Source organism: Dreissena polymorpha, chromosome 15 (assembly GCF_020536995.1).
Source record: "Dreissena polymorpha isolate Duluth1 chromosome 15, UMN_Dpol_1.0, whole genome shotgun sequence".
Lineage (NCBI taxonomy): Eukaryota > Metazoa > Mollusca > Bivalvia > Myida > Dreissenidae > Dreissena > Dreissena polymorpha.
In genome coordinates this window covers 57,698,137-57,724,893 of record NC_068369.1, presented here as the reverse complement: position 1 = coordinate 57,724,893, position 26,757 = coordinate 57,698,137, and the positions used below count along the sequence as shown (strand labels likewise).

The following is a 26,757-nucleotide window of genomic DNA, read 5'->3' as shown; positions in this document are numbered from 1 at the left end:
CAGAATGATATCAGACAAACCAGACATCGTCTTAGTCAAGTAGATGTCGAGGAATAGGTTGCATGGTTGAGAGAAATTTGTACAGCCTGATTTGATACCACACCACAGAAAATCATTTTGCCTACCTAGTCAATGTCAGTGATATCTATATTAAAAATTTGAACACATGTTTTGTCATTTTAATGTAACTAACTGTTTGAGATTACTAACACTTAAATTAAATTTCACACGTTAAACGAAGGCAACAAGTGACATACCATGAACAATCAAAGTACTGACAGTACTGGTGTGACGATGCTTTTGAAGAGGATGGATATAAAAGCATCAATTTAAGTTTATCTACATCAACACAATTGTGTGTTTGGGTACGAAAATTTGGGTACGAAAAAATATCGGTACGAAAATTTTGGGAACGAAAAAATTATGCCAAAAAAATTTGGGTACGAAAAAAAATTGGGTACGAACAAGGCGGTTACATTCTCGATCAAATCTAAAAATAACTACATTTGGGGTTTTCCCAGTTTCACAGCGTTTGAAATGCCACCTGGCAGTATTATGTCTGGTTCCTGTTCCGAGCCTCTCGATAAATTTGAAAGAGGACAGGAACCAAGCTGCCTTTACCTTTATCAATGATTATCAGCGAAGTATGCCGATTGAGAAAATTTAGCTAACTCAATCGGAGTCTTTTACATATGTCGCCATTGTGATTTCATGGTATGATAACGTAGACGAGGTGCTTCGCTGAATCAGCATCGTCAAAAAGGTGAAACAATTGTTTGTCTATATGATGCTATTGTTGAGTTGCATTATATAATTGATTTATTTGATTCCACATATTATTGAATTGATATTCAATGGATAATAAGACTAAGCTATTAAAGTTTGCTTATTTGAATAATTATGTGTATTGTTCCTAATAATGTTATTGAAAAAAAATATTCTCAATTGTTAAACAGTTTATGTTTATGGATATGGTTAACAATGGTTACGGTTCAAACTTAAATTTAAACAGCCGCGATTACTGATTGCGATTGGAAATAATAAGATGTAAGCTTTAAAACATATTAAAACAGTGTTAAACACGGTGTTAACATGTTCTTACATGTTTTGTAATGATTTCAATTTTGTTATAATCTCTGATGCCAATGGACTTCAAATGAAGTAACGGTAAGCATAAATAAACGCATTTTGAGGTTTTATTAAGGGTTGGCTTCAAGGCGACGTACATACATGTCGTGTGCGTTATTTAAAGTAGCTAAAATGCATATGCAATTCCCCGTTCCGACAAACAAGGGCTTTATCCTAGTAAAGAACAAGCGCACAAACTTTTCGAAAGCTGCCTGTTCGGGAGACAGCGTTTCGAGTCGAACTTTTCATTACGGTCTGCTACATGGGACCGGTAATGCTCTCGTAAGCTGCATGTTGACTTGATCTAGTTTCGGGCTACAATTATATTATTATTAATTTGTTTGGGTTTCTGTCGTGTGTACAATTATATTGTATTAGTCGTATTCCGTGAATGGGTATGCACCGCAAATGGTCGAATTCTAACCAACACTACCTAAGCCACCATTTCGCCGCCTGTCGGGTTGTCTCATTTTCACGACATGTAGTAGTAGCTGTAGTAGCACAGAATCACATTGTGCTGGACAATTGCAAATAAAGGTCAATAACACAATCGCATCAATATGCACTTAAGGATTAAATCATTTTATACTCATCTTTTTACGATGTTCTTTTTTTTAAAATAATTTTTGTATATGTGTTGTTTTTAAAACGTCAATAGTTGATGCTTTAAATAGTCAATCAGTTGCAAGATAAATTAAATGATCTTAGTTATCAAATTATTTTGAAACGATCTTTTTTTTTGTTAGATTAAAAATAATATCAAGCATTTTAAAGTTCCTACTTTTTCCAATAGTTATTGCTTTATAATATAATGCTTCAATGTCGTTTAACATTTAATTTGTCGTATCAGGTAATCAAATATATATCCCGACTTCTACGAATTTTCGGCAAATTAGCACTTCCTGTCAAAATTGAGTCACTGGTTCTTTGCTTCGTAAGACGGTACTTTGATTACACATGGTAATTTGTCATACAAATTAAATTGTTTCAATGCAGTTTTATCAGCGATTCACATATCAATTATATTACTAGGAATTATATGATTTAAGTAATTGTTTAAATTTTATTTTTTACAGTTATAGTGTTTCCGTTACTACGTAATTAAATTATGTTTATTGTGAAATGATAAAGATGGAGAGTACCATCACCCAAACGAACCAATCAGCAATAATTCAAAAAATGTTATGTCCAGGCGCACATTTCTTGAATAATAAAGTTAACACAATTAGTTTATGGTCATAATTTTCCCAATGCGCAAGATAGCACCTCGACTATGTCTGTGCTTCACAATATTAAGCTACTTTATGTACACAATGTATTATTGTAATGAAGTAAATGAGCGTATTGGTCAGTAATCATCCCTATAAAAAGTATTACTTAATTCGTGTACAACATTTCATTTTTTTTAAATAATTTGCAAGAAAAGAACAACACATTTATGGGGGAAAAGTATATGTGAATCATCAACAATATGAGTTTTATGTTCTAATATCTAACAGAAATTGTTGATAGACAGATCTTTGATTGTGTTTCACATGACCAATCCATAAAACAACTCAAATACCAATACTAAGTACAGTTATAATTTATAGCTATATGAGTAATAATTAACTTATATATGTTTATGTGCACGTGTGTAAACGTCTTTGCATGATAGACACAAAGGAATAATTTTTTTAATGAAATAAAGATTAAGCCATATTATTTTCTGTCGCTTTCTTTTTCACAGTCTAAAGAGAGTAAACGGGTTAGTTAGAGACCTGGTCCGAAACTAAGGTAGCGCGACAGGCAGCTGAAATGAGGTCATCAAGCACTAGGTCTTACCTTCGGAGATCTTTTGTTTGTAAGTAAGGGGTTATTCGAGCTGCATCTCCATTCACATAAAATAACGCACATGGCGTATATGTACACTCTCCCCACCACCCATGACGCCCATCGAAATTAAAACATTGGCCCGACCTAAGTAAGTCCGACAAGCAGACAACGAAAGGTCTTTGTGCAAAAGGAAGATACCGGGAGATAACACCTGTTTGACATAAAGGGGTCATAAAAGATGCATACCCAATCACTTGGAAAAACGAACGCGATATGAGTATACATAGTCCTAAAGTCAAAACCAATATCAAATTTGGTCCGAAACTCTGGTCAGCCAGATAAACCGCTTCCGATGAAGCCTGACCTTATTAAAGCATTGACCTGAAATAAGGAAAGCCCAATAGGCAGCCGACTAGAGGCTTGCGTGCACTGGATCGCTGTCGTAGGATAACTCTAGTTTGTTCAATAAGTGCACTGATATTGCAAACCCATTCATCGAAAACAAAGAACACAGCATGAATATTCTTCCCCTTAAAGCCTTTCCTCATTAACAAATTTGTGCTAAACGTTCAAACATTCGGTTTACTTCTTATTTATTTCGATAGTTATTTGAATATTAAGTAACCGTTTACGAACAATTACGTTCGATATTTTATTATTAAACTAAATTGCCTTGAAGTGCCTATACGTTACATTTTCTAATTCATGCGAACCTTAATATTCCTATAACTAGTTAATGATATTTAATGGCTCAGCGTTAACGTTAGTTCCTGTTTCAACTTGCGTGTGATCGAGGTGTTCCGCAATATCTTGCTAAAGCGAACCTTTCGGTGATAATATTATTTTTACCAGATAATTATTCGCTTATGAAATTCCCAACACGCCAATATTCCTGTAACCACTTTACTAGACATAAATATAATATGTATTCAGAGAATCACTGCTAACATTGTTGAAAAGAATAATATTTACAAAAGCTATGCAGTTATGCAGTTTCATTTTACCGCCAAATGAATAATTGAGTCCGAGATCTGACGCAAAATCTTGCTAATGTTAACCTTAACATAGTAAAATTCATGCAACATGTGAGGGTTTGGGGATATTAATCGCATAAACTACTTAGCATAACCAAACAAATCGTGTTTCCAACTGAATTGTACAATAGTAATTATCTGGCAATATACATTTTAACACGATAATACATGTATTGCTAATACTACATGTATTTCATTCGTGCCCGATTTTTTATTTCACATTATCTGAAACAGCGATAGTTACAGTGATAATTATCTATAAACGAAAATCATAAGACGTATAAATACCTGTTACCAGCTAAGTTTGTGTTCACTGAAATTATGGTGTCAGTTTGGAGTACTTTCATGCCAGTTTTGAGTTAGGCAGAAAAATCAATGGCACACAGAAAATCCACAAAAACTAGTAAACACGCTTGAAGATTAATAACACGATTCTGATGTGCTTAACGTGAGGCGTATGTGTTTATGATAGTGCGGTTCTATGCCACCATACAATGTTTTTCTTCAAACTATGTGCCATTTTATTGGAAATTTAAGTTATAGTAGATTTTTGAAAGGCCTCACACATGAAGATTTTTTTTAAATATATATTGTCTATCCAACGTACTTGCTATTCTTAGGTCTTATTAATGCAGTTACAAACTTTTTAAAGAGTTGTTGATTGTTTGATACACATTCTGCTCCAGACCGAGTATAATTGACGCTTTTGAAAAACCATTTGTCCCAATTCACATTAAATCGATGTGTATGTGTGCATTTCGAAATGGGCTAGCATTTGTAAAGGAAGTACAGAGTTACGTTTTCTTATCTGCTTAAAATGATAATTCAGCCAGAAGAGAAAAGGAGCTTTGATATTGTATTGCAATACAACTCAATAAGTAATTGTGAAATAAGAAAAAACAAGAGCTGTCACCATAGGATGAATTATGCCCCCTATAAACGCTTGATAGAAGTTATGAGCTTTTTTCGAAACCTAAACGCAGATTTCGAAACCTAAACGCGGACCCTAAGTTCAAGGTCAAAGGGGTCAAAATTTGTATGCGTATGGAAAGGCCTTGTCCGTATACACATGCATACAAAATATGAAGGTTATATCTCAAGGGACATAGAAGTTATGAGCATTTTTCGAAACCTAAACGCAGATTTCGAAACCTAAACGCGGTCCCTAAGTTCAATGTCAAGGTCACAGGGGTAAAACTTTTGTGCGTATGGAAAGGCCTTGTCCATATACACATGCATACCAAATATGAAGGTTATATCTCAAGGGACATAGAAGTTATGAGCATTTTTCGAAACCTAAACGCAGATTTCGAAACCTAAACGCGGACCCTAAGTTCAAGGTCAAGGTCACGGGGGTAAAAATGTGTGTGCGTATGGAAAGGCCTTGTTCATATACACATGCATACCAAATATGAAGGTTACATCTCAAGGGACATAGAAGTTATGAGCATTTTTCGAAACCTAAACGCAAAGTGTGACGGAAAGACAGACAGACGGACAGACGGACATTTCGATCACTATATGCCACCTTTTCTTCGAAAAGGGAGCATAAAAATTATCAGTCTGTTGACAGACTAAGTTGCTTCGAACCTCACACGTATCCAATAACTAACCATAACAAATGAAACGCACCTGAACGAGCTTTTTTATTGACTTTCGGTTTGCATCTTAACGAGTATTCTAAGAAACCCTTTTACAAAAGAGAAGAGCATAACCATTGAACGAATATCCATATATTATTGTATTACTGTTTTTTTGCGGACTTAGCGTCATTAGTGTACACATATTTTTTGCTGAACCAAATGCCGGTATAAAGTATTATTTATTATATCTTTGTTAGATAAGTAAATGATTTGTAAATATGTGTAAAACTTTGTTCCTATCACATTTGACATTGTACTTTTTAAATAATGCATTGTTGACGATGAAGAAGATGTCGACATTGTACAAGACAAGGCTGTCCGTTCGTCCGTCTGTTTGTTTGTTTGTTATTCTTCAAATCTATTAAAATACTCTTTCGAATGACAATTGTTATGCTGAATATTTGTACCAAATAAGAAAAAATATAGTATACCTTTTATCCTGTCTTTTCAAGAGCGTCATATAATTTCAAGTCCACATAGAAGAAAAGCTCCTTTTATCTACAAAAAGTAAGTATAATTTGGCATACGTTCATTGATGGCTATTGGACTTGTTCAAATTAGTGAACTAGTGATTTCAACAAATGACACTTGCTTCAATACATTATGCTTATCATCTAATAATTGCACTGAGATATAAGTACGGATGTACAGATCCTAATTGCTGTTTTGGAATTGTCATTCCGCTTTCAATGTTGAAATTATTGTTGAATATAAAGATACAACATTGTGTTTTCATCTACAAACATAACATAAGTTTATATGGTTCATCACCTGTTTAAATGTATTAAAACGTTTAATAAACTATCAAGTGATTATAATAAAAAAATAAAAAATGCTAGCCGAATATTGCTATGCATATACAAGTATTCATGATGAAAATACATTGTCTTTAATTTCCACAAGAACAAATACTTGAACATATAAATCAAAACCATCCATGATAATATAATTAATTTCGAAAGTGAATACATTAGTTAATCTTAATTTTGTATTTAAATTGTTTTAATCGTATTCGCTTATTTTGCGTTCATATGACCATTCATTGCATAAACATTCCTTTTAATATTGCTGTGTTTGTTTTACTACTACTATATATTACATTAAAACACTACGGACATAAGACATGCAGAATTGCTATTAATATGTTTAATTTGTTTATTAAGATAGTTGTAAAATTTCCTCAATGCAAACCATGAATTGCATCATCTGAAAAAGATTGATTTATTATGTTTATGTTCCATTTATACAAATTAAAGTGTTCTTCGCATATTATACAAAATCATTCAACTTGCATTGATTTTATTGCTTTAATTAAATTTACTTGAGTTGTTAAATATTTAGTCACGTTTACACTACTTACGATATAAACTTTAAGGTGTAATGGAAATGGTGTGTGGTCACATTCAAGTTGATATGGAGAAGAACATAACATAAACTGTAAGAATAACTTCAAAATATGGGGGGACGACAGGTTTTTACCATTAGAACATTGAATGTTCTGATGGAGAGATACAACAACACCATGTCGAACATATGTAATATTTCAATTTTAATCTAGAATATGTCGATGACAATAATGCATACGTTTAAGTCATAGTAACAAAAGATATATTTACTTTTAGCTTTTACCGATAATATTTGTTTCAACTAATGGTTTCATAAAAACCACGGCAAGCAATGGCCCGATGACTGTCGAAACCTTGATAACGTTTTCTTAGAAGTTATATACCGTTTATACTACCGCCATATTAGGCATTTACCTCTAGGTCTATGATTGTTTCAATCAGTGGCGTAGCTGCTATTAGGCACAGCAGGCCCGGGCCTACAATTTCTTTTGAAACATATACAAAAATATAAATGCTCCAACTTCGAAAACAGCATTAAAATGTTGACATTGAGATAAAACAGTAAACTTTCAAAGAAAAACAGGCAAACTTCTGAATTTTTCTTATCTTATTATTTGTCTAGATGTGCTTTAAATCTCACCACAGTCGTTATAGGATTTAAAAATATTCAGGGGGAGGACCCCCGGACCCCATCATTTCCGGGCCTACAGCTAAAAAAAATGCTAGCTACGCCCCTGTCAATCACATCTTTAAACTCAATTTTAATAGGGCACACTTAATTTCGGGTCAAAACAAGTATTAAGTACCTTATTAAATCAAATAAAGTTTCGAGCAAAACTGTGAAATCTCTTTCACTTTCGATTACCGCTAGGATATACAGACGTCAAATTTACGAGCATGACCTTCATGAGAGAGCGGTAGCTAAACGTATTAATTGGGACACAAATTTATGTGTACTCGAGTAAACCACATATTTTACCGTTAAATTATAAGGCTAACGTTTTAAGTAGTATACGCCGTGTGTAGTTCTGATTTTCATTTTTTGACATTCCTTTAAATTCTATTATTAATAATATGTTTACCTTTACCTTTGCTCAGTTTCTTGTTAGCAATTAACTTCCTCTTTCGATTATATTTCCAAATGATAGAGTTACGCCCCTTTGAGTGTGTTCATCTGCTACAGTAATAAGTGAAATAGAATAATAAACAGCTTCAATGACTTAAATTTGCAGCGATAAAAATCGTATGAATAAAACAATACAATTTCACCATGTTGATGTTGTATAAAAGTCAATTTAATGGTTTTATAAATACTATTGGGCTTCTATTTAATATTGTTGTAAGAACATGTAAAGCGAGATTATACGATTTTTATATATGTTAAATTGTAATATATTGATAAAATATGTTCCATTAACACAAAATAGGCAAGAAAAATTATAGATTGAAGACGAATTTCTTAAAATGCAGCAAAGACAAATAAGCGCCCCGATCCGATTGTGACGAAGATATTTCGTACATATTTTCCTACAACAGCCGAAGCATTCGTCTTTTTATTAGGATCATAGTTAGTGTTCGTGTGTCGTATGAATATATATCGTTGCAGGAATTTAAAATGAACCGTTAAACTAAATTTAGATTCACATCGTACATGCATGATATATATGCTGGCGAATTCGACTGTACAGACATTTTCGATTTCAGAATTAAATATCTGACTTATTTAGCATTTTTCGACACATGTTCTTCTTAACTTTTATTTTAATTGATATTGAAATATATATATATAATAATTTTTTGACACATTTTTTATAAATTCATCAATATTTGACAAAATCGTATAATCTCGCTTTAAAAGCGTTGATATTAGAGTTTTCTAAGGTCATTACTTAAGTTTCTGATACAGGTTGTCTAATCGAACGGATTCATGGTTATTTGTTGCATTATTTTAGGCCGAGATGACAGGTTTTCTACCCGTTGACAAAACTGTTGATATGTATTTGACAATCTTTAATTTGGAAGCGAGACAATTCACCCCCAAGACAATTCACCCCCAGGAGACAATTCACCCCCTAGACAATTCCCCCCTGCTCCCTGGACAATTAACCCCCAGATATTTTTAATTATGTATAGATTACTGTTATTCCATAACATGTTTGTTATTATCATTCTTGAGTTTTAGTTGTCATTCACTTTGAATTAATACAAAAATGTATGAAGCTTTATTTTTTCAAAAGATTTATGACTTGGAAAACACTATATTTTCTGCTAGGCTAAGTTTGCAGATACGTAGAGAAGATTTCCAAGGCGTACACTAGCCCGCCGGAAACATAGTCGACGGTATGATGCAGGACGTTTTATAACGCGGTGACTTCAATTTACCAAAACACTCAACTCTGGCCCGTACCGTCAACAGAGCCAGAGCACAACATCGAACGAAGGAACCAGACTCCTTGGATTTTGAGGTAAGTGAAATGAATATTAGAATGAATTAAATATCCGTACTTACTGGAGTCGCTAATCGTCAGTACGTATACTTACCAACTTTACGAAGCAGAATCAGCATAAACATTTGTTACACTTCTCAATTAAGGATCATACCCAGCCAGCACACCAATATCGGATAGATATCGGTAGCGAAACGGTATATCGGCAAAACGGCCCGATGTCTATCCGATGTAAAGCCGTTTCGCCGCCCGATGTATGTAATTAACAAAAAAGTCATGTTATATGCAAACTATAATGAAATATATAAAAATATATATATATTCGTACCACAAAACATAAATATGGTCAATAATAAATATGCAACTTGTGAGTAATTTTACCGTTAGCGGGCCGACAACGGCCCGATGTGGGGTAAATGTTTTCGTTCAAAAACGATAATCTCGTTCGGTTCCAAGCAATTCTCTGCAGGATTCTGGGAATTGGCATAACCTTCTGGCGGCAAGTTAATTCAGGCGGTTGAACAAAATAATTTTGTTTTGGAGATTTTCGCTCAGTAAAAGTTAGTATTTGTTGATAAAACTATATAAGTAACTTAATTTGTGCAAGCACATGCATGTAGACTTGAAGGTACAGTAAGAATTTGGATTGTACTTTGATAATGTAATTAATATTCGCGAGGTAGATTATCGCGCGTTCATACTTGTTTTGTTTTTTTAATTGTACGTACACTCACTTAAATTTGATTTGTATACAATTTAATTTTATTTGTACACATTAAGAATATTTTTGTTTAGTTGTTTCATTAAAAAAAAGTAATACAATGGCTTCTTATTGGTCAAAACGGCGAAAAGTTGTTTCATCAGTTAATTTACAAGTTGATGCAATAAATAACATTTATACAGAAACAAATCAAATAAATAACGATGCTGTGCTCGTAGATTCAACTGTACCCTCTTATTCAAATGAATCCCCGGATTTGCAAATTCCTTTATTTGTTGATAATGAGGAGAGTGAAGGACTGGATTTGGCATCAGATTCAGATAACTCTGCTTCATCAGTTGCAGATCATGATACCTTAAACATATTGTATCAAGATGGAGTTCATGATCAGTCCGAATATGAAACATCTGACAATTCTGAATGAAGATGGTGCTGATTTAGCCGAGCTCTTAATATCTTGGGTTTCAAAACATAACATAACCCATTCTGCTCTTTCTGACTTGCTTGTCATTTTGCGTCAGTATCATACATACTTACCAAAAGATGCTAGGACATTACTTAAAACACCACGCAATTATGAAGTCTTCAATATTGCTGGTGGTTGTTATTACCACTTTGGTGTAGAAAGTTGGATTAAATCTATATTTGAAAGCCAGTTTCGCCAAGATGTTGGTGAGGTTTCACTTCAAGTTAATATTGATGGTTTGCCGCTGTTTAAAAGTTCCGGTGTTCAGTAATGGCCAATTTTAGGTAGACTTATTAAACCTACGGTTACCAAGCCATTTGTTATTGGTTTGTTCTCAGGAGATAAAAAACCTGCAAGTGTGGCAGAATACCTTGAACATTTTGTCAAGGAGTTGGAAGGCCTGTTTCAAAATGGTATAAAATTGTGGGATGATTCTGAGATCAGAGCTGTTTTTTCTCTTTCGTGTGTGATTTGCGATGCTCCCGCTAAAGCTTATATTAAGCAAATTAAAGGTCACAGTGGCTATCACGGATGTGACAAATGTGTACAACATGGTGAGTGGAACGGGAAAATGACATTTCCGGAGACAAACTGTCTTCTTAGAACAGATATAGCATTTGATGAAATGCAAGATAGATTGCATCATACTGGCCAGTCACCATTTCACAGTTTACCGATTGGTATGGTTTCTCAGTTTCCCATAGATGCTATGCATTTGGTATATCTAGGCGTCGTGAAAAGGTTAATATTGCTTTGGATGAAGGGACCACTTGACAGGGGTTGTCGTATAGGCCCTAGTGCAATAAAACGGATATCAGAGTGTTTGTTTGATTTGTCGGGACATTTGCCAAGGGAATTTAACTGGAAGTCACGTACTCTGGATTATATTGAGAGATGGAAAGCAACAGAGTTTCGCCAATTCTTGCTGTACACTGGACCAGTTGTCCTAAAGAAACATCTGCCTCCTCCATTGTACAAACATTTTATGTTATTGTTTGTGAGCATATTCTGTTTGTCCAGCAGTTTATTTTGCGATGCATACAGAGTTTATGCGCAAGAACTTTTAGTAAAGTTTGTGCAACAGTTCGGTGAGCTTTATGGCAGAGATATGGTTGTTTTTAATGTTCATGGGTTGGTTCACTTGCCTTTAGATGTACAGAGCTTTGGTTCACTTGAAACATTTTCTGCGTTTGCTTTTGAAAGCTTTTTAGGGAAACTAAAATGCCTTGTTAGAAAACCGACGCTGCCTTTGCAACAGGTCATTCGCAGAATAGCTGAAAGTAAAGGAAATTTGTTTGATCCTAAATTCGAAAGTCCGTCTGAATTCAAGAAGGTGTTTTAAAAAAAAAGCATAATCATGGACCAATACCGCAGAGGTATAACAATTTTCAAATCACGCAATTTAAAGAAATCCATTTCCCTAACATAGTTTTCTCTATTTTTAAGGGGAATAATTGTATACTTATTAATGACAATGTTGGCATTATTAGAAATATATTTACCAAAGAAACGAATGAAAAATATGCTGTTTATGAATTGTTCACTTATTCAACCAATTTTTTCAGTATACCACTACCTTCTTCAGACTTACGAATTAAACATGTTAAAGAACTGAGTGGTTCTTTGTGTACAGCATTATTAACTGATATTACTTGTAAATGTGTGCTTCTGCCATTAGATGATGGATTTGTTTGTTTTCCCCTTATTCATGATTTGGTACCAAAGTAATACTGACACCCAAGCAAGAGGAAATGATATACATCATTTGTGTAGAATTATGTTATCAAGTTAAGTTTCACTATACCAGTCTGATAATGAACTGCTAATATCAGCGTTTTTTTCCTTCTTTGAACGGGTCCGGTAAACGGCCCTGTTCCCAATCGGGACCGGACCTGGTCCCAAAATCGCCGACGGACCCTTCCCAATTTAGAAAACGGTCTTATCCCAAATATTTTATATAAAAACGGCCTCATATCGATTTGAAAATCCCAAATAGACTATCTTTTTTGTCTCAAAACGACTTCAGAAGTTAGTAAACAAGTATGAAAAGGAAACGGTTGTTGTTGTAGTTGTTGTTGTTCTTTTAGAATGAGGCCGACGCAACTTCCGATAGGTGGAGCCACCTAGTTACCAAGTTGACTGTTCCCCGCCGATATACATAATGCGGCATTATTGAATGCTGGCGGGGAAACAGTCAACCAAATAAGTAGTAAAATTGACCTTGTTTTGTACGCTTCGATAACAATGTTTCACATGTTCGTGACAGTTGTTTATTGAACGATCTCGTTAAATACAGATTCAATATACAAAATAAAACCCTAATCCGAAAAGAATGATAGATATTTCGAAATGCCGACTTTGACAAAATATTTTCCCGGGTTTTGGTTTTATTCGTAGCGACGTCTTTACGTAGCTCTCTAGTAAACAAACCCAAATATGGAAATCCGATATCTCAATTTACTCTTCAAATACTCGCGGCGAAGTAAATAGTCAACAACTTCTGACGATTTTGCACACTCGCATCGTGGTTTTTATATAAATAGCCAGAAAATGAGTCACAATTCAAAATACTACTTGAAAAAAGAACAAAACAAAATCAGCCAAGCATAGCCACCTAAATTTCTGTTTTCCATTATAACAATGGTCATCTGCTGGTCCTTTTAATTTAGACAAGTTATCTCAAATTGCCACACAAAGTAATTGTTCAATTGGACTTTATGCCATTTTAAACAATTTTCAGTTATATTGCGGCAATACCCATTAATTCTATTTGGAAAACCAGTTCTTAATTTTTTTTTAATAAACTGGTATTTGTTATACAGACTTATGATCTACCCTATCCCAGAATGCCATTGATAGTGTATAAAAGCATTGTTTACTACATAAAATAGATTCCAGTTGATGTATTTGTATGATTTTTTATATTTCCCAATTTGATGGATTTCACGACGCGAAAATTCCCAATTTGAAGGATTTCGCGACTCAAAAATTCCCAATTTCTAGGGGACAGGACCTGTTCCCTAACAGGTGAAAAAAACGCTGAATATGTCCGACTCAATACACAATAATTAAAACTGTACCTTCAAGTTGACATTTTCAAAAAGAAAGAACGTTACTTAACCGCTATGTTTTGATTTTGTTGGGCCAGATCATGTCAAAATACGTGGTCGTTGAATTTGCCACAAATGAAGTTGCTATTGTGTCGGAAAATTGGCTAACAGATGAATCCGATGGAAACAAGAAGGTGCTCTGGCCCCCAATGAAATCGTCTGCAAAACTTAATAATAATAAACAACACGCAGAGCCTGAAGATACGTGGGTTTCATGTGCTATCCGCCGGTTGATGTATCAAACAGGTAATAAAAGCCCTTATGTGCCAGCTTGCACATGTATTATTTATGTGATATGAATAATGCACAAAGTAATGGTGATGTTTGTAATTATTTACCAATTTTGAAATAGAAAATGTAGCATGCAGTAATAAAAACATGGGTGATTTGTAGCTCACTAAATTTCTATGTTTTGATGGTAGAAGATTTCAGTAATAAGGTGAATGTATCAGACATATTACTTAAATCAAGTCAATATATTGAGAAATTGTTTCCTTCTGTCATTGTTAATTTAATGAAATAAATGAACATGACTGATTGATATATATATATAAAATGAAAAGCTTGATATTGTTGAAGATGTTTATATTAACTTCTTATATATGAGCCTTGCTGTGAAAATAGTGTTTAATGCACATGCGTAAAGTGTCGTCCCAGATTAGCCAGTGCAATCCGCAAAGGCTAATCAGGGATGACATTTTCAGCCTAAACTGGATTTTTGTTATGAAGAGACTTAAAACGAAACATTTCATAAAAGCGGAAAGTGTCGTCCCTTCACCCTTAAATCCTAAGCCTAAGCCAGAAAGCCTAATGGCTTATCAGCTTCTCCACTGCCACTAAACTTTTACCATATGGCATCTGTAAACAAGATAGTATCAGTGGCATTGATTTAACAGGTTTTGTGCATTAACCTTAGATTTTATCTAATAACACAACGACGCAAAGTTGCAGATAAATAAATAAGCTACCCCGTGGTATAATTTTTATTTACAAAGTACAAACATATGTTTACATAATATATCATTAAAGATTAACTTGATTCAAAGAACATGGCATAATTTGTATAATTCTGACCAGTAGAGTAGTTAAAATGTACTAAAATAAGATATTTTTTTATAAAACTATGATTTATCATGAACAACAATATATCAATAGGTTTAATTTTGAGAATAATTTTGTTCTGCAAATATATTCTTAAGAAACACACTGAATAAGATCAGTTGTCAAGAAAAGTCTAAGCTAAAATTAAACACCTAAATCCTGTGCACTTTGAATTCTTGACTGTGCATATTTATTTGTCTGTGTCACCATATTTTGCCACATGCTTTCATCAAACAACACATTGAACATACTCAAAGGTGTTATACTCTTGGTGATATCTTCGGCATTCAAGCCTACATGGCTATCAAATTCCATAACAACTGGTGGAGTGTCAACATTCAACCAGCCATTTTCTGTGTCACTTGGAAAATCCTTGTCACGCACAGATTGTTCTAGATTAATTTCATAAACAACACTAGCATTCAATAAAAAATCTTCTTACACATAATCATCAATATTATCCATAAATTTGTCCTCACTATCGCTTTCTGTCCACAATTGATTGATAACATCATCAAGGCTCATTCGCTGGTTCGCCATTTTGTCTGTTGGCTTTCATTTTCTTTGTGTTGGATTTTGTTAAGCATATAAACAATTATTGGCTCATATTTGTAGATGAAATGACGTTGCAGATCACGTGACAAGCATGTATGAATGGAATTGTAAACATGTCGTAGTAAAATTCCACTAGTAAATCTCAATCGAGGCAACATAACAGGGAAACCCCCTGAAGCGACCTGAGGTCGGGATTGGCAGTGGATAGAGATAAAGCTTATCGCGAGCTGTGGTCGCTTATGGCAGGCAAAGGGTTATTAATAGCCTGTGCGGACTGCACGGGTTTATCTGGGATGACACTTTACGCACAAGCATTAAACCCCCTTTTATCAGAGTGTGACTCATATACATGTAATCAATTTCAAAAATCTTCAGATTCCTTTGAAAAAGCCCAGCAGAAGGCTAAAGAGGCTGAAGAGGAGTCGGATCTACAAACAGATGCAGATGTAAGGCAGTCATCAGTTTCTCAAAAAAGAAAACACAGGTAATTTCAAATTAACTAGGAATGATTTAACATGTTCATGACGACAAATGCCAAACTCAATATGCTTTCATAATAGCAACAATTAAAACCTCTATTGCAATAAAAATACGTTCTTAAACATAATTTATAATAATTATAAACGAAAAAACAAAATTGGAACATGAAATAACATAATGATAAGGTTTCTTTGATTTTAGGCCAAATCCACGCTTCCTGGACTCAGACACAGAAGATGAAGAGTCTCAAACGAGGGATACATGTACAAAGAGGCAGTTGGTAACACTAACAACCACCAAAGACTCGGACACCGTCATGCCATCTCCTCCCCCCAAAATCTCCATACCAGCAGGAACGAAATGTGATTCCCCTATGTTGCTGGGGTCAAAATCCGGGATGTCAACACCAAAACAAAGTAAACGGCCAGGTCAAGATGCAACCCCTTTGTTGCCCACATCAAGCCCTCAACAGTCTGCCCACATTTCTTCTGACAGACCACAGCCGATAGTTACAGGTACATACTATTCCTGAAGATTTTTCTTTGGTTGTTTACTTGCTATTTGTATTATGTATTTATTTTTACATTGCACCTTTATCTTAACCAAGGGAAGTATTTTTTAACTACATTGTTATGTCTTCACACAACATATTTTGCATTTTTATTTTAAATACTGTGCTAAAATGCATAAACATGTTGTTAGAAATAGTTTCTATAATTTAACAATGAGGGACTTATAATTTTTTATATCCCTTAATTACACAGAGAAAAATTAATTTGTTTAATACAAAAAAAAATTAAGGTGTTCATATCTAAAATATAAATAAATGGTACTAATTTGCATTAACCATGACATCCTGATTAAAAAAGTACCTAAGTCACAACACAGTCATATCTTAAATTAATTTTAGGAAGGGATATATCTATCCTGCGCTCCTTAGAGGAAATCAAACAGGATCAGCGGGAGATTAAGGCAATGTTGGCCACATTGATCCAGCAAATGCATGGACATGTAGGGGGCCAAGAACTTCCTGAAGGAATCGTCCTTCCAGTGAAAAGATTGGAAGATGTTGAGGGCATAGAACAAAGGCTATGTGATAAAGCCACATTTCGGATGTTGGTATGTACTGTCGGACTCGTGTTGTGAAATTTTATGTATAATTATGTGTATTATCTTTTAATTTGGCTATCTAAGTTGTCATAGGTTGTACTCTTAACATTTTTATCCCCCGCCAAAGGCGGAGGGATATTGTTTTGGCGTTGTCCGTCCGGCTGTCCGTCCGTCCGGCACTTTTGTGTCCAGATCAATATCTTGGAAATGCTTTGGCGGATTTCATTGAAACTTGGTATGAGTATATATATGCATAAGAAGATGATGCACGCCAAATGGCATTTTACACCATCTGTTAATAATGGAGTTATGGCCCTTTGTATCTTGAAAAAATGCTTTTTACTATAGGCACTTTTGTGTCCGGAGTCATATCTTGGAAGTGCTTTGGCGGATTTGATTGAAACTTGGTATGAGTATATATATGGATAAGACGATGATGCACGCCAAATGGCATTGTACACCATCTGTTAATAACGGAGTGATGGCCCTTTGTTTTGTAGTATGTTCATCCGTCTGATTTGCACCCATCCTTAAACAAAAGATATGTTGCGGGGGATATCAATTCTACGAATTTGCTTGTTTAAACTTTTGCTTATATATTTGTTCCTCACAGGTTGACTATTTATCCAATGTTGGGGGGTCCTGTGTGAAACTCATGACCAAGCGGCTAATGGCGGGGGTTCTTGACAACCAGTTTGCCAAAGGTTTCAACTGGACCGGGCGTGGAAAGATGTCTTTTCAGGCGCTGAAGCTGTGTTTGGCCATTCTCCGTAAGACACTTTATATTAGCATTAAGTACTTGTCAGCAGTAGTGAAATACTTTATGCAGATAATTTAAAGAATGAGTTCTTCTGCTGACTACATTTATATGAATTAAACTTCCATGATAATTGAGGTTTTAAAACCGCTCATCCAAATTTAACAGCAATGTTTATTTTTAAAGTTAACAAAATACTTGTCCATGAAAAAGTTCCTGTTTTAATAATTAAACATCTTGAGATATTTGTGTCGTGTTCTGAGAAAACTGGGCAAAATGCATGTGCGTAAAGTGTCGTTCCAGATTAGCCTGTGCAGTCGGCACAGGCTTATCACGGACGACAATTTCCGCTTTTATGAATTTTTTTGTTTAAATGAAGTCTCTTCTTAGCGACAATCCAGTTTAGGCGGAGAGTGTCGTCCCTGATTAGCCTGTGCGGGCTGCACAGGCTTATCTGGGACGACTCTTTACGCACATGCATTATGCCCAGTTATTGTAATGTATTCAAATGTTCATTCATATACCTAAACATGTACTTTTTTAGAAGCTGTCAAGCGAGTGTTTCCAAACACAACTACCAGTGAGACTGAGTTCTTCATAAAATAATGGCTGAGAAATGCAAGTGATCGTGAGGGAGGGCGCAAAACCCGCACCAAGCCATCTACGATGGCATCAGCCATGGCTGAAGAAGATTCGGATCATTAGATCGGGGCTCGAATCATTCTACGTCATTTTATGGATTAAACGGTTACTGCTGTGACCACCCGACAATCCGGACTGTTATAAGCTTTTTATACTTTATTTAATAAGTTATCTAAAGGCATTTACAATAACTAGCTTCTTTGCAAAATGTAATGGAATTAACAGAAACTAGGTATACCTTTGGCAGTGGCAGAGTTAGCCCTGCCCTTTAAGACTCTTTATAGTTCCAAATGCATAGTTTAGATTTGATTGTAGATAAAAAGTGCATTGTTTTACTAATTGTGTATATGAACTTCAATTGATTGCCCTTAATTCCTGTTTCATGCATGTTGTGTGTTATACTTACATACAGACGCTTTATGTTATATATGGTTTTCCATATTCCGATGACATCATTTCTTCTGTTTTTCAATAGTCCTGTGACACCATTTATTCTGTTTTCTCCATATACCGATGACGTAATCAATGTGTTTTTTGACTTGTCTGATAACTTGTTTTCAAAGCAAAATGCTTTATTATTATATCATATTCAAGAACATTTAGTATTAGTTGGAATCCAACAACATTAAGTATTGGTTGGATTCAGTTTTCAAAATTCTTTGATTAATCATGCAGAGACAAACGTGCCTGATAAATTAATTATAGCATGACGCAATACGTGTATTTTAAGTATTAAGTATATGTATTTAATGCTTTCATATTTTCCACTTTGGTTGTGTTTTTATTATTTACTTTACGAGTTCAAACAAAAATTATAATATAATTTCCAGTGACTATATAATGCGAATTTACATTTATTCATGTGTTAGTATGTAAAGGTTGTTTTTTTCAAACACGACACCATCTGGACATTGTAATGATTTGTCGGTTAAATGTGTAATGTAAATGACATCGTACTTTGTTATCTCAGTACTAAAAATTAACCTTCTTAAAATGGTGTGCAACCTCTCACGGAAACACATTTTAGTATATTAATAAAAGTATGTTGACAATATTTTACCTTTTGAATGTATGTTACAATATATGATACAATTAATAGGTGTAATTTTGTATACCCCCTTTCGAAGAAAAGGGGTATATAGTTTTCGCACTGTCCGTCGGTCAGTCAGTCGGTCGATCGGTCAGTCTGTCACACTTTTCGTGTCCGCTCTCTAATTCAAAAAGTTTTCATTCGATCTTTACCAAACTTGGTCAGAAGTTGTATCTAGACAATATCTAGGTCGAGTTCGAATATGGGTCATGCTTGGTCAAAAACTAGGTCACGGGGTCACTGAGTGCATTTTAAGGATTTAGCATTGTGTCAGCTCTCTTATTGAAGTAGTTTTCATCCGATCTTCACCAAATTTGGTCAGAAGTTGTGTCTAAATGATTTCTAGGTCATGTTTAAATATGGGTCATGTCAGGTCAAAAACTATGTCATGGGGTGCTGGGTCAAAAACTAGGTCACGTAGTCACTTAGTGCATTTTAAGGATTTAGCATGGTGTTAGCTCTCTTATTTTAAAGCATGTTAGATGAGCCTTTTTATGCCGCCTTGAAAAAAAGGGGGTATATTGTTTTTGGCCTGTCTGTCTGTCTGTCTGTCCAAAACTTGACCCAATGTTAAAGTTTTTTCATAACTTTTGCAATATTGAAGATGGCAACTTCATATTTGGCATGCATGTGTATCTCATGGAGCTGCACATTTTGATTGGTGAAAGGTCAAGGTCATTCTTCAAGGTCAAAGGTCAAAAAAAAAAGCGGCGCATAAGGGGGTATTGTGTTTCTGACAAACACATCTCTTGTTCATAATTCCTTGATATAATGCATATACAATCATGAAAATAATTTATTTCAGATAGCAAATAAAATTACCATTCCATTGCATGTACCAGCATATGTATGTACACACTGTATACTATATTTAGTAATTTTGAACTTTCAACTATACCTATATTTTATGACGAGGAAGGTCAACAACATGATTATAAAAAGTATACGCAAATATAATTGTGTTTATTATTTATTTATTACGGGGATACGAGCACCACATATAACCGATAACGGGCCGACGGCGGCCCGATAAATAAATTGCCGATATCGGGCCGACGGCGGCCCGATAAATAAATTGCCGATATCGGGCCGAGCAAATGCCGATGGGCAAAACGATAACGGCCCGCTGTCGTTGCCGATATCGGGCCGATATAAGAACGATATATGTTTGCTAGCTGGGTAATAGGTGACTACATGGGTAAGAATGATTGGATTCTATAAATCAATAAATTAATTATTCTCTTCAAGTAATGACATTAATAACATAGAGAAATACCACTAAATAGTGGTGGTCAGTATTGTAAATGATATCTTTGCAGGTGAACACTGAATTCCTCAAAGGCGACTTTCTTGTTGGTGACGTCCGTGTGGAACAAAAACGCCATTTGCTATTCGCCAACTCCAACCACTTAGAATATCTACAGAAGGCTAAACGATGGTATCTGGACGGCACATTCGACGTGGTGAACAAACCCTTTGCCCAGCTGTTCAGCATCCACGCCTTTATGCGAAAGGACGACAACATGAAGGAGGTCCCACTACTCTTTGTCTTGATGTCGAAACGAAGAAAATAGGACTACGTTGCGGTGTTCCTGAAGGTCCTAGAGATCCTGACCGAAGCGCTTGTAGTCGAAGGTTTCGTAATGGACTTCGAAGCTGGCAAGTTTATAAAGAAAATTTCATGACATGCTGACTGAAATATGCAAGTGTAATGAACTATATTCAGCTGAGTACAATATCGAATGACCAACACACTATTAATGATCTCTATTCAGATTATAGTATATTACTATTTTATTACGACTTTTACAGAAGTCGATCATCTATAACACATGTATTTCATCTACATGTATGTATTTTCAGGACTGTGACAAGCTCTGCGCACAGTATTTCCCGACATGGATATGAAGGGGTGCGCGTTCCACTGGGCCCAAGCCGTACTTAAGAAAGTTAAAGCCGTTGATCTTCAGACGTCGTTCGAGCGACGAGAGGATGTTCACGGTCTGATCAGAAAGCTGTTGGTGCTTCCCTTCCTACCAAATGACTAACAGTTCAATCATTCAATAACTTATCTGTAAAGTTTTCCATCAAATTTCCTTCAAGAATTTATAAGAATGATTCCATGTTTATTGTCACCTCTAGCAGACAAACAAGATGGAGGCCGATGTAAACATGACCTATTACCGAACAGTTCATAAATACTACTCCAGTGAATATAAACAAACATGAAACTGAATAGTTATTATTGAAACATGAACATTAACAAAATTAGAAAAGCATGTAGCTTTGAACACAAAAAACAAGTCTATTCCTCTGCAATATTGTGTCAAGGACAATAGAACATGTCATTTCTCCTGACAACATTTGTGGCTATGCAAAACTGCAAGTGCACCCAGTGGCTACAGTTATCAAAGTCACACTTGGCCCACTTCACAAATATCAAGGAAACACAGTTTGCAAGTTCTTTTGGCTGAAAGCGGCTGCATACGCAACAATTTTCATCATCATCATCATCCTCAGACGATTCAACATCAGTGTTCAGATGAGAGGGTCCATGCTTTGGGTAAGGGTGTTGTTCTGTTGATTGTTTCTCATTCAGTTGTTTGTGCCTTGTTTGTGAAACTTTTGTTTTTGTAGCCTTCAGCTTCGAATGTTTGTTTGATTGTTTGTCAGTTTGTTGCTTGTTTTTTCTGTTAATTTGTTGTTTCAGCTCTTTCCCTTAGTTTTTGTTCAATTAACGGATCTGTTATTTCTTTGCCAGATGTAAATTCATGGATGTTGTTCGTTTTCTTTCCATTGTTAAATTCTTCCGTTTGTTAATGACAACTTCCGCTTCGTAAAAGAAAACATCAGGATTTCTGTCATGCATGTTTTTGTTGATTTCAGTAACAGATGGTTCAGCAACATAAGGTAGCGAAGGAGTAAAATGGTCCTTGCTAACAGCTGACTCGTCAACAGGAAAAACACCCGATTTCCTGAAGGCAGATCGAAGATTTTCGACAGACAATGCTGCTACATATGCAGCAGATCCAAGAGAAGCAACATTGTATCTTGTGATTTTTGTAGAGGGATTTTCTCTGATGAATCTGTGACACATGGAGTTGTAGATTTTTTGAAGGGGTCCAAAACAACCTACATCAAGGGGTTGAAAGACATGGCTTGTGAGGGCTGGTAAGATGAATAGAATCATGTTATTCTTCTTTACCCAATCCAGCACTGGAACATTTATGTTGCTTTTATGGCCATCAAGCAGAACAAGGATAGGCTGTGACTTGTCTACTCTTTGAACATATCTGAGTAAATGGGTGTTCATGTAGTGTAAAAAAAGCTGAATTTTACCAGCCACTGTCAGACATACACCCTGATGACCCTTGTGTAGACCCTTGCAACAGATCTGCATTCAGTGCGTTTCCCTTTGAAAACAAAGAAGGGTGGAAGTTGTGTGCATAATGCGTTTCCATATCCAATGATTGTTGTAACGCAGGACCTTGACGAAGTAACTGCTGATGCCTTCAATGTGCCACTTATAATGAATGGTGGGGTATGCTCTGTTTGGATGCCTTTTTCGTCAATGTTATAGACACACTCAGGTTTGTTGTAGAGGTCATGTTTTTCAACGACGCTCTTCAAGTTGTTAAAATATTCGTGAACATTGGCCTCTGATGTGGCTTCAGCTCTGTAGTTGGACAGTGCCCTCGGACGAACAACTAGCAACTCAGGCCATCGCTGCTGGAAACCCTTAAACCATTTCAAAGACAAAGGTTTATCATTTGGCCTCTTACCAAGGAACACTGCATAGTTTGTAGCATTTGCTACAACTTCACTGACGGTATAACATCCCAAAAGAAAATAGATTGTCCACATATTGCAATATGAAAGTAATCGAAAGTGAATACCACTTCTTACTTGTATGTCCAGCTTATACCACAATCAGAAAACAATATTTGAAATCATATTACTGTCACTGGCCATCAATAAACAAGTTCCGTTCACTTATGTCGTCAAAATCCACTAACGTAATAAACAATCTATCGAAATACATATATTATGCAACAAGATCACGAACTCTTTTTACTTCGAATGTACCCTAGTAAATAGCGCATTATTGTCTCTTACATCATGTATAAGAATATACGTACTTATTTATAATAAAACCGTCATTAATATGTGCAACTAACTTACATATTTTTCTTAAGATTACATTACCTTTAACGCAAAAAATAGCTCTAATTGATGTGTAATGAAGTCTTTGTAACTCATTTTATATCTATACTACAACATTTTGTCTCCATAAATATTGCTTTAATTTATCTAATTTTATTCTCCATTTAAGTTCTAACCTTACAAAGAATATTTAAGTATATTTTGGACCCCTATATGGTGTTGTAAACGCATATTATTTCACACAAGAATACATACTGTTAAAATGTTTTGAAGTTCATTGTCACCTACTTGCAAATAAATGTTGTTGTTATTGTTGTGAATAAATATAATATTTACCATGCAAATTCTGTTTGCACGGCACTTACATCTCTGTTAATCTTTCTCAGATTAATGTTTATAATATTTCATGTTCCTATCACTTTTCACGCTATAATTGTATTGTTGGCTATAAGTATGCATTGTGCTATTTTATGCCAGAATAAAGTTATGTTATGTTATATTATGTATAACCATACCCAAGATCAGCCATTGTCTTGACATGGTCAACTAGTTTGACCTCTTCTTCCTGAGAGAAGAGTGGAGCTGGTCCGGGTTTGAGGCATTCAGGGTCAATAATACCTTTCACACGGTCCCATAGTGAAGTATGGGGTGCACCATACTGTTTTGCAACTGTTCTTACTGGCAAGACACTGTCTTTTACTTTAAGGTATGCATTGTGAAGAGCTGTTGGAGAGTATAGACCTCTGTGTCTAATTATCTTCTTAGGTTTTGACTGAAAAGAACAAGAAAAACAAACTTAACTTTATGATGATCAATTGTCAAGAGAGAAAAACTGGAATAGTTTTCAGAACTGTGCTGTAGCTCTAAGAGCGATAATAAAAACAAAGTCACATGACTATCACATGACTGTCACGTGATCCGGACTCGACGAAAAAATCTACGTCTTCTGCGATCAAAATTGCAAATGGAAATATGCTTTTTGGTGTGTAAATGCATGTTTTGATAAATGCATTCGAAAAGTAATAGCAAACAACACATAAAACCGTGTAAATAACAATCAATGCATTCATTTTACCTGTTTTCGGCGCATTTGTTGCAAGCTTAGTATGCAAGTAGGTCACGGACTTCATATACGACCATTTATTTATGGATGTGACGTCATGAGCACTTTTGCGCATGCGCATATAGAACCAAAGCAAAACGTCCGATAACAGGTTCCGTTCGATAATAGGTACTTATACGATATATAGCTAATATAGCTAATACATTACAGAGGTAGGCTCTTAAACATTTTTTTATATTTCAGGCTGGAACCGCAGGCTCAACCACAAGGCTGGACGATCCAACCTCCAGCTCTACGTGCTCCTACCTTTGCTGCTGAGGGAAGGGAAGCTGGTGGACCTCCAGTATCAAATTGTTTCGGAGGGTGCGCTCAGCAGACACAGACGGGTTGTGTATTCTAACTAAATCTTTTAGTTTGTTTGACACTTCATATACCGGTGTTTCCTGTATAGTTATAAGCATTGAAATCGAAGGTGGACTCTACGAGCCAGACTGTGATTATAAACCTTTCAGACGAGTACCTAATAACATCATTGACATTTAAAGGTCACGATTAAAATTTTGAGTGTTTCAATATGAATAACATAAATATCTATTTATGTTTACCATTTAATATGTATGGGTTTCTAATGTTCTATTTTTATTTCACTCGAACTACTTACGCGGTTTGTCATCTTTTTTGTTACGATAATTATCTAATTAAATTCCGTCGATATAGGTATTTTAGTTATAAAAACATTACAAACACGTTCTTATAGACCAATTAACGAGCCCTGTTAATTAATATCGTCGTCGTTGTTTCACTCTAGATATTAACACCACCAGCATGACGTCTTACGAGCTACGTTACTGTGATGATCTATCCGGGGAGCTGGTTAGCGTTCACGTCAACGATAGCGTCAACGTACGTGTAAAATGTCAATGTTTTCATACATTTCTTCTCTGACTTGACAAATTGAAATTCATTGACATACAACTTTGTCTGTTTTTTGGTAGTTATATGTTTAGTAGATTTTCCATACGAAACGTTATTAAGTATCATAGAACACACAATGTGTAACTGCATTGCTGTTATCGTGTTACAGCCCCACTCGCTTATATTATGTCAAAGCGCAGTCGATTGCTATTGCATAACATTTTAACAAAGTTATCTGTTCAAAATTAAACATTTTTGTTTCATTGCAAGTTTTAATAAAAGGCAACTAAATCAACGGTGTGTTAATGCAAATAAAGAAGTTCAGCACGCTAAAGTAGTGAATACTTAGTCCAAATATTAACAGCAACATTATTAATTAACAAAATTAATCGGCTAATCAGAATCCTTGCATTAGATCATCCATTAAATTCACTGTTGTTTAAAATTTCATGAAAAGCTGACTTTGAAATTTAGAAGTAGTGTTGTCCTTGGTAGATATGTCTTTTACCGCTGCTAAAACTTCTGGATACTAGGGACGTTTTCATTGGCTGATTATTTTGAGGGAAAAAGATAGTATCTTGTTCCCTCAATATAATCCGCGTCTGTGATTGGCCGATTATCTCGTGCGCACAATATAGCTATTGTGTTTTCCCGTCTTAAAAAAAATTAACTCGGGAAAAAAGAACATCTGTTTTCTCGAGTCCAAAAAAAAATAACTCGTGAAAACAAACTTATTTTGTGTTTCCCTGAGTTCATTTTTTTTGGAGACGGGAAAACAGAACTTGTGTTTTCCCGACTTCTTTTTTTTGGAGCGGTGATGTCACCTTAGTGCCACCGTAGTAGCATCCATAACTACGTGCTCTATCATTCAAACGTATGGAACTGACGGACATTTAACACATTAGGTAAATTTATGCTGAAATTCTGTCTGTTTAGAAAATCAGAAAATTCTTGCGTTCGGTCAATTTTTAGCTTTAAATTACATAGCAAAAAAAGGCATGTACATATAATCTTCTGCAGAACGTTTTGTTTTATTTGTATGAATGTGTTATTTTGGAATCCATTACTTTGACTCCGATTTTGTGTTGTTCTTGTTTACAGAAAGACTATTGGTGTAACACAGTACCGGAATTAGGCTTTTTGGGGAAAGACAACTGCCAGCTTAACGCT

The 26,757-nt window shown here is 35.2% G+C and overlaps 2 protein-coding genes across 4 annotated transcripts in view; one reads left to right on the top strand and one right to left on the bottom strand.

Annotated features, from left to right (window-relative positions):
- The window catches only part of LOC127860523 (heat shock 70 kDa protein 12A-like), a 13,668-nt gene extending 5,567 nt beyond the window's left edge, over positions 1 to 8,101 (bottom strand). Inside the window, exons 1-3 of one of the 3 annotated variants that reach the window (XM_052398636.1) lie at positions 8,055 to 8,094; positions 7,381 to 7,451; positions 6,052 to 6,118 (exon numbers count right to left, since the gene is read on the bottom strand). In XM_052398636.1, the coding sequence (XP_052254596.1) occupies positions 6,052 to 6,080 (29 nt within the window). In that variant the 5' untranslated portion in view covers positions 6,081 to 6,118; positions 7,381 to 7,451; positions 8,055 to 8,094. Of the gene's footprint in view, positions 1 to 6,051; positions 6,119 to 7,380; positions 7,452 to 7,945 lie in introns of all 3 variants that reach the window. The other 2 variants (XM_052398635.1, XM_052398637.1) reach the window with 2 other exon arrangements.
- Positions 8,102 to 13,894: 5,793 nt separating this feature from the next.
- Positions 13,895 to 18,833, top strand: LOC127860974 (uncharacterized). The gene is made up of 6 exons (XM_052399307.1): positions 13,895 to 13,956; positions 15,742 to 15,850; positions 16,048 to 16,361; positions 16,757 to 16,965; positions 17,570 to 17,726; positions 18,258 to 18,833. The coding sequence occupies exons 1-6, from the start codon at positions 13,944 to 13,946 to the stop codon at positions 18,317 to 18,319; spliced, it is 864 nt and encodes a 287-aa protein (XP_052255267.1). The 5' UTR covers positions 13,895 to 13,943; the 3' UTR covers positions 18,320 to 18,833.
- Positions 18,834 to 26,757: the final 7,924 nt, after the last annotated feature.

Bases quoted from the DNA above. Each gene is read 5' to 3' on its own strand.
- LOC127860974 (XM_052399307.1), top strand. The intron at 16,362-16,756 runs GTACATACTATT...AATTAATTTTAG, and splicing joins ACCACAGCCGATAGTTACAG to GAAGGGATATATCTATCCTG. The intron at 17,727-18,257 runs GTAAGACACTTT...GTACTTTTTTAG, and splicing joins GCTGTGTTTGGCCATTCTCC to AAGCTGTCAAGCGAGTGTTT.